The sequence below is a fragment of the Ovis canadensis genome, chromosome 20, assembly GCF_042477335.2.
Source record: "Ovis canadensis isolate MfBH-ARS-UI-01 breed Bighorn chromosome 20, ARS-UI_OviCan_v2, whole genome shotgun sequence".
Classification (NCBI taxonomy): Eukaryota; Metazoa; Chordata; class Mammalia; order Artiodactyla; family Bovidae; genus Ovis; species Ovis canadensis.
The window spans coordinates 38,070,590-38,082,995 of NC_091264.1; the positions used below are offsets into that span (position 1 = coordinate 38,070,590).

General features: G+C 36.2%; 1 protein-coding gene across 1 annotated transcript in view; it reads left to right on the plus strand.

Annotated features, from left to right (window-relative positions):
* The window catches only part of TFAP2D (transcription factor AP-2 delta), a 60,445-nt gene that overhangs the window by 32,951 nt on the left and 15,088 nt on the right, over positions 1–12,406 (plus strand). The window contains exons 6-7 of the mRNA XM_069563501.1: positions 1,073–1,214; positions 5,792–5,905. Coding sequence (XP_069419602.1) covers positions 1,073–1,214; positions 5,792–5,905 — 256 coding nt within the window. The remainder of the gene's footprint in view (positions 1–1,072; positions 1,215–5,791; positions 5,906–12,406) is intronic.

The following is a 12,406-nucleotide window of genomic DNA, read 5'->3' on the forward strand; positions in this document are numbered from 1 at the left end:
TTTTAAAATACTCTAACATGTATACTATCATGTAAGAATTGAATCGCCAGTCTAAAATATTGTTGTTTTCCAAACTGACATCCGTGGCCAAATCTTACTTTGCCGATAAGTCATTTTATGGTTTGTCTTAAAAGTTTGCTCAGGGTTCAGATTATATGAAAGAACAAACATTATTAATCATTATACTATACTTTAAAATATTATTATTTTTAAAAATGTACTGAAGAAGCACTGTACATGGTGCTAAAAGGTACTGAGGCTCACCATAAAGCCTGACAATGCTAGTACTCTAAGTATGCAGTATGCTTTCTTTAGCAACATAATGTTATGAAATTGACATAATTCGATTATTTGCCTTTCCAAAGTGTTCCAAAGTCTTTGAAAAATTATGTGGACCGTTTGTCGATGTTTTGATAGGTCTCATGGAAAAGGCAGTGAAGTGAAAGTGAAAGTTGCTGAATCGTGTCTAACTCTTTTGTGATCCCATGGACCCCATGGAATTCCATGGATTTCTCCAGGCCAGAATACTGGAGTGGGCAGCCTTTCCCTTCTCTAGGGGATCTTCCCAACCCAGGGATCAAACCCAGGTCCCCCGCATTGCAGGCGGATTCTTTACCAGCTGAGCCACAAGGAAGCTGTTATGGAAGCCACAAGGGAAGATATCATGGAAAAGATATCTGAATATTTCAGTTACATTGAAATAAGTTATAGGTTGAGCAGCAACAAAATGACATGCCCATAGAGCTTTTTGCCCAGGGCATTAAGATGTAGGATCTCTGATGTGTGTCTGGTCTAATGGTCAGAGCCTTCCGGGGAGTCAGAACTGCTTGACTGTGGTTCCGGTTTTCCTCCTACAGTTTTCCACATACCCCTGCCTGGTAAGTAGCTTCTGTTTCTGTTTCTTCACCGACCCCCCAGAAGCTCCTTTCCTCTTGGATTGTTTACAGTGAATGGGAAAAATGATCCATCCATTTGACCCCCCAGCCAGGAATGAGGCTTGAGGAAAAAGCAGGTGTTCCTCTCGTTGAGTGTGGACATCAGTGAGAAACTGACTTTTACTGTCTGCCAACAGGGGAGGCGTTACACTTGGCTCGAGATTTTGGCTACACTTGTGAAACAGAGTTTCCAGCCAAAGCAGTAGGAGAACATCTTGCCAGACAACATATGGAACAGAAAGAACAGACAGCAAGAAAAAAGATGATCCTAGCCACCAAGTAAGCAGAATGGGGAAGCCTCTGTGTGCCTTCATCCTGTTTTTTCATTTTCTTTGAATGAGGGAAAACAGTCTAGAAAACACCCATTCTCTAAAACAAGAGGGTCTCCCACATCAGCAGTTAGATGTATTAAATAAGGACCTCCTCAACATGGTACCCGTAGCAAGATTTGCCAATTGTATTAGTGATAGAGCTACCATTGACCCTGATGAAAGTTCATAGAAAATCTCTTCAGAATAACAGGAACTTTTAGGAGAAAAGTGTGTTTATAAGATGTTAAGTTCCAGGCAGATATGCCAGTTAGTTGGTATTAAATATGTAATTTGGTCTAAGCCACTCACTGTGCCATAGTAAATGGGGATAAAGATCTGAAACACTAGAAGTGTTCAGGGAGTGTGACAAAAATTGAGGACCCAGATATGTGAGAGGTAACAGGGAGACCTCTGGGATCTAGGATCGACGTCAGTGCCCTCATTTTTTTCCTGTATATGATTAAGCAAATGATCCCTGTACTGTCCCAGCTTTCATGTGATATTGTAAAAAAAAAAAAAAAAAGATAGAATGTATGAGAACTTCTGCAAATTGTAAAAGGCTCAGTTAAAATATGAATTAAGATAATGAGAGAAATGATGCAGAAAGGAGGAAGCTTGCATAAGATGATTCCATATGCCCTCAAACTTGAAAGCTTTTTGATAATTAAAGCAAGAACTACCATCTACTGTGTGAAAACCCAGTAGAAGTACTGCTTAAGTACTTAAGTACTGCTCAAGTCACAGTCAGATTTTTAGACCAAAATCTTTCAAGTGGTAGCTAATTCTTGCTCTCTTCTCTTTACTAAAATAAGTTATTGCTACATAAAGAGTCTTAATTGTCTTGTTTAATTTCCTAACTCTGTGTTCACATTTTAGAACTAATAGTTCCAGCTGATTAACATCATTTATAAATTAGTTTCTTATTTAGGGGAAACTTCTAAAGAGAGAGTATATGGTAGATAGTGTTGGAAACATTGCTTCAAAAAATGATCTTATGATATGTTGGCTAAAATGTAAATGGTCTCAAAATGCATAAAACAAAAACTAAATATTCCTCCTTCTACCCCATTCAATGAAAGATAGGTCTTTTTTAAAATTTAAGGCTTTTTATGGGATGCCCAACAGGCTTGCTCAAGAATGCAAACCCCTCATTTGGTGTTTGTGCTGCTCATGGCTGTCACTGCTTGGTTTCAGATATATTTACTCATTGCTCTTCTGAGAGTACTAGATAGTTCTCTCATCTTGCCCCCAGAGAGAAGAGAAACATAAGGTAGGGCAAAAGAAAAGACAAAACAAGGAGATAAAGAGGAAAGGAATAGCAGAAAGAGAATGAAGACCAAGAGTTAGAGAAAGAATGTTGTGAGGGATATAGCATTTGGGCTTAAAATTTTGAGATGAGCTTTGTGGTGGGGAAGTTCCTGAATACTTACTAGTGAAAAGACCTAAACCTAGATTTTTCTGTGCTGTTATCTCCCTGGGCATCTTCACTTCTGCTTTGTTTCTACTTTCCCTCTTCCAACAGTTTTGGACTCAGAGGGGCCTTTATCTACCATATTTCAGGTTTTCCAGAAGGAACTGAACATTGCTACCAAAAAACCTGAATGAACTTTGTGGCCGACCCAACACATGTCATTTGTTCATTTCTATCCTTAATATAATCTCAGGAGACTATAAATATTTGTTACAGATTAAAAGAAACATATAGTGCTAGAAGTTAGGTCCTATCTTCTAGGTGTTCCCAAAGCATTGTAACTGGCAGGATTTTACAGATTTCCTAATATATATAACCCTGTGATACCTCTGAATGATACTATTATCCCCCAATACTAATTACCCAAAATAAAACACCTTCATATTTTATACCTCAAAATCACTTGATGATGGTTGTATCATGCATATTCCAAGAATTTCACCTCCCCTGATCCAGAGAAATCCTTGTCCTCTTTCCTCCAGAAATGTCTTTATAACTTTCCACCCCTACCATCCACAGCAATGCTACCATTGCCATTCCAAACACAAATTCCCATTTTCTTAAGAATTCCCATCACTCTATTTTAGTGTTTGGAAGCCAGTGCATTCAAATGGATGCTGAGATTTTGTTTTCATAGAAGTAAACATTCGAAGAAGTGAAGAGAAGTAAGGGAAGCATCAGTGCTTTCATATTTGTCAAAGTTATACAGAGACATCTGTTTTATAGTAGTGGACTCAATAAGGAGCAGTATTTCCCTGTTGCTGCTGCTGCTAAGTCGCTTCAGTCATGTCCGACTCTGTGCGACCCCATAGACGGCAGCCCACCAGGCTCCCCTGTCCCTGGGGTTCTCTAGGCAAGAGTGGAGTGGGTTGCCATTTCCTTCTCCAATGCATGAAAGTGAAAAGTCAAAGTGAAGTCGCTCAGTCGTGCCCGACTCTTAGCGACCCCATGGATTGCAGCCTACCAGGCTCCTCTGTCCATGGGATTTCCCTGTTACCTGGGATCTAAGTAGGATATATTATTTTAGGTGAAATTTTGAACTTTGATTTCAAAAAATATTTCAAGAACATGTAATTCTCTTTGATCCCTCTCCCATAGCTGAACATTAGCAGACCATTAAATGTTAAGCAAGAACTGAATTCACTAATTCAAATTATCTTATTTTATACAAGAGTAGATAGGCTATAAACATCTAGAAATCAAGAGACAGACAAAATAATTTGTCTTTGTGGTTATATGTATCCATTCCATCTTTTTTTAGACCATATGAAGAACTGAAGAACCAGAGACTATGCAGTCATAGCAAATGTACTAAATACAAGTAGTCATTAATATAAGTAGATGAAGTAAGGAGAGTTTTGGAATTAATGCCTTTCTGCAACATATTAGTGCATCCAACATGTGTTATGAGTAGTTTCTAATTTTTCCAGTAGTAAAGCACTGGCTGTTTTCAAATAAAATATTCAAAGTTGAAATGAAGTAGTCTATATGGATATTCATTATATTCTTACTAGTTCACCTTTGTTCACAAGACTGTGACAACTGTATCCAAAATATATACAAAATTCAGAATTCTTTAGATGAGACACCCAATTACTGATCTGCCTTGGCACATTGGGTTGCATATTTTTTTTTACCTCTATGAATAACAGATTCTGTTCTATTTAATTATATTGCCAAATATACAATTGTACAAAGGGCTTGTTAAAAGCCATTAGCCTTCTAACTCCTCATAGTTCCCAGGGCTTTGTTGATTAACCAAATATTTTGATTAATTAGACAATTATTTAAAGCGAGGAATAGAAATGAGTTAGACGGTTTGGGGAATCAAAAAACGTACCCGACAAAACATTTATTTGATTTATGAAAAACATGAATAAACCTCTTCATTGAATTTAGAATTCAGTATGATTAACACTAATCTGTGTTAGGGTAAAGCAGAATAGTTAGGGAGTTTTAATCGATAGCGTAACATTGATAGTCAAAAGGAAAAACAGAACTTTAAATTCAGACATCAGCTAAAAAATTATGTCCTTAAGGACAATGATGTAAGTGATAAAGTTAGAATTTATGATTCATCAAAGATCATCTTGTACATTACATAATTCATAATGTGACATTTTGCTTAAAAAAATAAGAATATTTCTTACTGTAGCTTCGTAAATAACAATTTAAATAAGAATGAAATCAAGCATAAAAATAATAACTCAGTAACTGTCATAATAAGATATAATAATTGCCTAAAGGAAATCTACAAAGTTGTCATCTGTTTTTAAGTCTGGAGGCTCTCCTAAGTCAGTGAGTTAAGAAGAAGAATCAAGCATCAAGGTTGAAATTCTGAAACTTCTCTGGATACAGCTTCATGATGTACCTGAATTGCTTAGCATAAGCTAAATTTTTCCATACTTGCTTTTTCCTCTTTCTTCCTCAGCTTTAACTTTATTGTAACTTGTTCTATTGTTTAAACAGTAAGGCAGTTGATTTGCCAACTTATAAATTAGTTTATTCAATTATCAAAAATATTCAAATATCCTAATATAACAACTAAAGCAATGTTTTAACCTCCATTTAAATTTTTTAATATATTTAAATGATCATCTTATAATACTTGAGACATACTTGCCATTGTGAGCCTCATCTGTATATTTTTTTTATAAATTTCTATTTAATAAGAGAATAATTGCTTTATAATATTATGTTATTTTCTGCCAAACATTAAGATGAATCAGCCATATGCATGCATGTGTCGCCTCCCTCTTGAACCTCCTTCTCACCTCCCACCCCATCCCACGCCTCTAGGCTGTTACAGAGTGCTGGGTTTGAAATCCCTGCATCATTATAGCAAATTCCAACTGGCTGTCTATTTAACATATGTTAATGTATATGTTTCAGTGTTATTCTGTCAGTTCATCCCTCCTCACCTGTATGTTGTAGATGGAACGTCAGAGGTTGTTTTGTGAAATTTTATCAAGCCTTCTTTTAAAAGAAAAAACAAACTTTTGGAAAGATATCATGCAATGAAATTAAAACCCTGTTTAAAGAGTTCAACCTTAATTTTGAGTCTTTCATTTTAGACAAATTTGTAAAGAATTTCAAGACCTCTTGAGCCAAGATAGATCACCGCTGGGATCCTCCAGACCCACTCCAATTCTAGACCTTGACATTCAGAGACACTTAACACATTTCAGGTAAGACTGGTTTTCCAATTTGGTTGGATTCTCCTTTTTAAAAAAAATGTTTTGCTTTATATTGGGGGATAGCTGATTAATAATGTTGGGATAGTTTCAGGTGCGCAGTGAAAGGACTCAGCCATGTGTATACTGTATCTATTCTCCCCTAAACTCCCCTCTCATCCAAGCTGCTGCATAACATTGAGCAGAGTTCTATGTGCTATACAGCAGGTCCTGTTGGTTATCCATTTTAAATATAGCAGTGTGTACATGTCCATCCCAAATTTCCTAACTATCCCTTGCCCCCATTCTCCCCTCTGTTGACTCTCTTTTCAATTGTGGCATGTTTGTACTCCTGCCACAGTTCCATTTAGAGATAACATATATATTTATATGATGTTGCCTGATTTTTTTGAAATTCCAAGCATCTGAGATCAAATTGTAAAGGTAAATAAAGCACGAAGCACTTTGGATCAGAAAATTTATATTTTTTTGTGATTTCCAAGAGTTTGTGACTTTGAGAGTGAGCACTGTTATTTCAAACAATAACACTTTCAGATTAGGATACTGAAATCCTTTAAGCAGTTCTTTTTCTTGATTAGATAAATTGTTGAATGGACAGATGAAATTAGTAGGCTATCATAGACTGATTTTTCCAGGACTATGTTAATGATTTCTCTGCAGTTAGAAATTGTACACCTCAGTTAATGGTTCTTAAGTTAGACCACAAAAACATATTTTAAAGAACCCAGGATACTTTTAAAGAACCCAGGATTATTGAAAGCATATCCTTAATTGTCTGAGATACTTTGGAAGAGAATAGACTATTTTTCCTGATTAATTTATACCCTGAATGCAATGTGAAAAAGATTGTGATAATTTTTAAGGTGACTTCCGATTGTAAAACTCTAGAATTCTAATGCCAACATGGTATTTCTCACCAATTAAAATATTTATCCTCTTTTTTTATTACTATCGTTTAGTTTTTTAAAAAAACAATGCTAAGGAAAGACTAACATACATTAAACTTTAAAAAGTTTTTTATACCTCTCGATGACTATAATGCCTTTGAAGAGGATATTTCATTATATAAAGTAGTGGGTATTTAAGTAAATTGGAATTTTATATGCAACTTCAGTTCAGTTCAGTTGAGTTCAGTTGCTCAGTCGCGTCCGACTCTTTGCGACCCCATGAATTGCAGCACTCGAGGCCTCCCTGTCCATCACCAACTCCCGGAGTTCACCCAAACTCATGTCCATTGAGTCGGTGATGCCATCCAGCCATCTCATCCTCTTTCGTCCCGTTCTCCTCCTGCCCCCAATCCCTCCCAGCATCAGGGTCTTTTCCAATGAGTCAACTCTTCGCATAAGGTGGCCAAAGTACTGAGGTTTCAGCTTTAGCATCAGTTCTTCCAAAGAACACCCAGGACTGATCTCCTTTAGAATGGACTGGTTGGATCTCTTTGCAGTCCAAGGGACTCTCAAGAGTCTTCTCCAACACTACAGTTCAAAAGCATTAATTCTTTGGCACTCAGCTTTTTTCACATTCCAACTTTCACATCCATACATGACCACTGGGAAAACCATAGCAATTTAGAGATTGTCAAAAAAGAATATTTAAGTTTTCATGCATCACAATGCTCCTCAAGATGTAACAGAATTTATCTTCTAAATTCTGTAACTTAGAATTTATCTTCTAAAAATGCATCAAATGTAGTATATGTTCCCAGGACTTTTCTCCTACCATTCAGTTGGATTAATGAAGGTGAATGTGCCAAAACTGGATAAAGTAGAGTGCCCAGAGGTAAGAGCAAAAGGTTTTGGAGTCAAGAGAACTTGTCTTCAAATCCAGACCCCTAGTACATTTGATCTGGGTTATCCGGGGTAATGTATGTATTCTTCTCAAGTTTATCTTTCTCTAGCTTTAGATGGAATAAGAACCTCTCCATTGTTTACTGGCAGTGGGCTAAAATGAGAAAATGAACATAGCATAAGCATTTGATAAATAATACACTGTTTACTACACCACTGATCCAAGTTTAAAGGTTTCTACTCTCATATCTGTACAAATAGTTTCCATATGTTTATTTGTGTACATACTAAAAAGATAATTTCAACAGAAGTTCAATCAAAAACTTAATAATTTTTATACAAGTTTAATTCTGGATTTAAGGAGATTTGTTGAGTTACGAATTTAAGAAGGAATTCACTGTTCAAATACAGAGAACTGGAGCGCTATGTCATTTCCAATCACAGATGTTGCAGCTTTTATTGGACAGTGGTCTGTTCTTTATCAGGCTCAAAACAGACTATACATCAATGTGTAAATTGAATATCAGCAACCATTTGTTTGCTTAACATAGGCACAATCTGCTGATTTGTTAATAATTTTTAGTCACTGCCAGCTTAATGTCTCAGGACTCTTTAGAGACAATGTTCATTGCTACACTTGGGCTGAATGTTTTCTAGTGTGTTTTATATGCTTTTTGGTTCCTACCCGTGCAGAATATGGTAACAATCTAGTCTAGAATTACACAGAGAAACTAATCTGAGGTTTCCTGCAGAAGAGCTAAATGTATGGTAAATTACCCCCTCCTTATTCTCAGTTTAAAGAAAAAAGGGAGAGGTTACATTTTGGGTATAAAACTCTCGAGAGGATGTATGGCTGCAGATTCTCGATCACAGCAATTTGAAATGTATAACCATATCTTAAAACATTCAACATTACCTGGTATATCTACTTATAAAATTATCACCTGTAAAATTTTGGTGGTGTTATTTATATGCTGCCATCAGAAAGTTTTAACTCTCATTTACTATACTTTTTTAATATTTGTCAGATTTTTCCATTTATTTTGCTTTAACTACATCCCAGATTATTTACTTAGATGAAATCTTCTGGATTTCATAATGGCAGATATGACATTATGGCAGTATGACACTAGGAATCACTTAACCAAAATTTACCCTACAGCAAATTTCCTAAATTATATCATTTTTTAAAATGTGGTTAAAAAAAAAAAACACAAAATTTACCATCTTAATGATTTCTAATTCAGTAGTATTCAGTATAGTCACATTTTTAGGCAAACAATCTCCAAGACTTTTTCATTTTGCAAATCTGAAACTCCATAATCATTAAACAACAAATTTCCCCTTCCCCCCAACCCCTGACAACCACCATTCTACTTTCTGTCTCTATGAATTTGACTAAATACTTTGTATAAGTAAATTGATCAGTATTTGTCCTTTTGTGACTGGCTTATTTCACTTTGCATAGTGTCCTCAAGGCTCATGTATGTTGTAGCACATGTTAAATTTCCTTCCCTTTAAGACTAAATGGTATTCTTCTGTATGCATAAACCACATTTTGTTTATCCATTCATCCCAGTGGATACTTGGCTTCTCCATTTATTGGCTATTGTGAATAGTGCTACTCTGAACATGCATGCGCAAATATGTCTTGGAGCTCCTGCTTTCAATTTATATATATATATATATATATATATATATATATATATATATATATGTCCAGTAGTAAAATCACCATGTCATTTGGTAGTTCTATTTTTAATTTTTGAGAAAATGTCATATTGTTTTCTAGTGTGGGTGTACCATTTTACATTCCCACCAACAGTGCACAGGGCCCCCACTTGTTATTTACCACTGTGGTTTGATTTGGGGGGTGGGTAGTAGTTACCCTAATGAGTGTGAAGTGATATTTCATTGAAGTTTTGATTTGTATTTCCTTAGTGATTATGATGTTAAGCATCTTTTAATATGCTTGTTGGCTATTTCTGTGATATCTTTGGAAAGATATTTATATCACATCCTTTGCCATTTGTAAATATGATTGCTTTTTGTTGTTTAGTTGTCATTCTTTATAAATCTGTATATAAACCCCAAATTAGACATATGATTTGTATTTTCTCCTACTCTGTAGGTTGCCTCTTTATTCTCTGGTATTCTTTGATGTACAGAAGTTTTTGATGTAGTTCAATTTGCCTATTTTTACTTTCATTGCCTGATTTTTGTGTCATATCCAGGGAATCCTTGCCATTTCCAGTGTCATGAAGCTTTCCCCCTAGTAGGTTTTCTTCTAAGAGTTTTATAGTTTTAGGCCTTATGTTTAGGTTTTTGATCCATTTTGAGTTAATTTTTGTATATAGTATAAGATGTGTCCAACTTCACTTTTTTGCATGTCTTAAAGAATTTTCTTTTAAACAAAGTGTTTCAACATGGTTGAGATTTCCAATTAAAATCCAAATTTAAGTTTCCTGCTGTAAACTGAATTTAAATGTGTGTTTTGTTTTTTACTATGCATTTATTAAAAGTAGCCTCAGTAAAATATCTTAATAGGACTATAAAGTCCAGCTTGTTGCCTGACCTTGGAAAAAGACTCTACACTTTAAAAATGTAGCTCTTAAATGTGGCTTCATAGTGGAATTTCTCTTGAAGCTTTTTAAAAATCTTGAAACCTGATGTACATTCTTAAAGATCTGATTTAATAGGTCAGTCTCAGATTGGAGTCAGGCATCTGTATAATTTGCAAAATCTGAAGTTGATTTTCATAGTTAGACAGCTTGAAAGAACCACAGTCCTAGGATATTCCTAGGCTATTAGCTTTTTTCCATTAGAAGAAAAAATAATTCTAATTCATTTTTAAAGTGACTGAGAATTATGTAAAGTTCTGTCTTGTACTCTAGTGAATTAAAGGAATTCTACATCTATTATCTTACTAATAATCTGGGTAGCAATGTGTTAGTGTAGAGGGTATCTATTTGATAATTTCCTGATAGTGGTAACTTTAATTTTGACAGAAGCATCAGCTCAAGAGAAAAATGACTTAGAAAGGAAGTATATTACATCTGACATTGAAAGCAGTCCATTGGGAGAGACTGATTTCCACTGTTTTTGCTGAGTGCTGGCTGGGAAAGAAGTAAAGAGGCAGTGTAATTAGACAGGCATAGAGACAACTCTAACTAGTAGCATCAAGTTGTGCTACACTGTTTTATTTAATCAAAATCTCCTTCCCAATGCGAACTCCTTGAATTACACCTTCCAGGGTGGCTGCTTTGATATCTGGAGAACTCTGGCTTACTTTCAACAGACTGACTATGTCCAGGTAGAGCTGGGAAATGAACTGGCCTTGTGAAGCCCAAATAACTACTTCTAGTTTTCTCTGGTAGCTGACATATCAGAGTGCTCTGGGAAACTGTGGGCAGAGCAGTGACCCTTCTGCTGATTGACTCACAGCCTGGAATGCTGCTTGTTTCTATCAAAATGACAGGAGGCAGGTTTATTCATTATTTGTAATTTACTGAGTGCCATCCAAAGTGTATATTGCTTTAGAGAACATAGACACCATAACACCTATGGGAAAGGGGAAGATGATTGATAAAAATCTGCAGACGCCCCTACAGACACCATTCAGATAGAAACCAAAACCCTGATTTTCTGAAATGGTAAGGATTCCCTTTTTGGAGAGGTCAAGAAATTAATAACTTTGCCCTGCTTTGTTCTTATGTTCTCATAATATCCTTGAATGTGAAGTCAAGTGAAAGCACAGCAAACAACTTAAAGGGAGGAAGTTAGGCTGTTTCTAATGGGATTCTCCAGGGAAGAGTACTGGAGTGGGTTGCCATTTCCTTCTCCAGGGGATCTTCCCGACCCAGGGATCGAACCCAGGTCCCCCACATTGCTGGCAGACGCTTTACTGACTGAGCCACCAGGGAAGCCCTTTCTAATACTTAGTTTAGAGGAAACAGCCTATCAGAAAAACAAGGACGCTTTCTTTCTCAACGCCCACCTTGGGAGCCTATTTTATTTTTTCTTGTATTTTCCCATGCTAATGGCAGGTGGCACAAAGATGGCTAAAGAATTGTCCCATCTTTAAGAACTTCTAATGTGGAAGACGATGACATACTAAGATATAAAATACAAGAGAGAGGGAGCTTATAATAGAGGATTAAGCAGAGTGCAGGTAGTTCCCTGGGGTAATTCGGAAAGGATTTCTTCTCCTTTTTTTTTTTACTGTAAATACTTTTATAGTTGAAGTGCAGTTGAGTTAAAATCATGTTAGTTTCAGGTGTTCAGCACAGTGATTCAGTGATATATACATGTATGTCCTTTTTCAGATTCTTTTCCCTTATAAGTTATTACAAAATATTGACTATAGTTCCCTGTGCTATACAGCAGGTACTTGAAGGATTTCCTCTTTCAGTTCAGTTCAGTCGCTCAGTCATGTCCAACTCTTTGCGACCCCGCAGTACTTAGCACTAGTAAATGAATGAATGTGTGTGTATGCTCTGTTGTGTCCAAATCTTTCACAACCCTGTGGACTGTAGCCTGCCAGGCTCCTCTGTCCATGGGATTCTCCAGGCAAGAATACTGGAGTGGGTTGCCATTTCCTTCTCTAGGGGATCTTCCCGACCCAGGGATTGAACCCGTGTCTCCTGCATTGCAGGCAAATTCTTTACTGCTTGAGACACTGGGGAAGCTCCTAGCACTAGTATGTGCC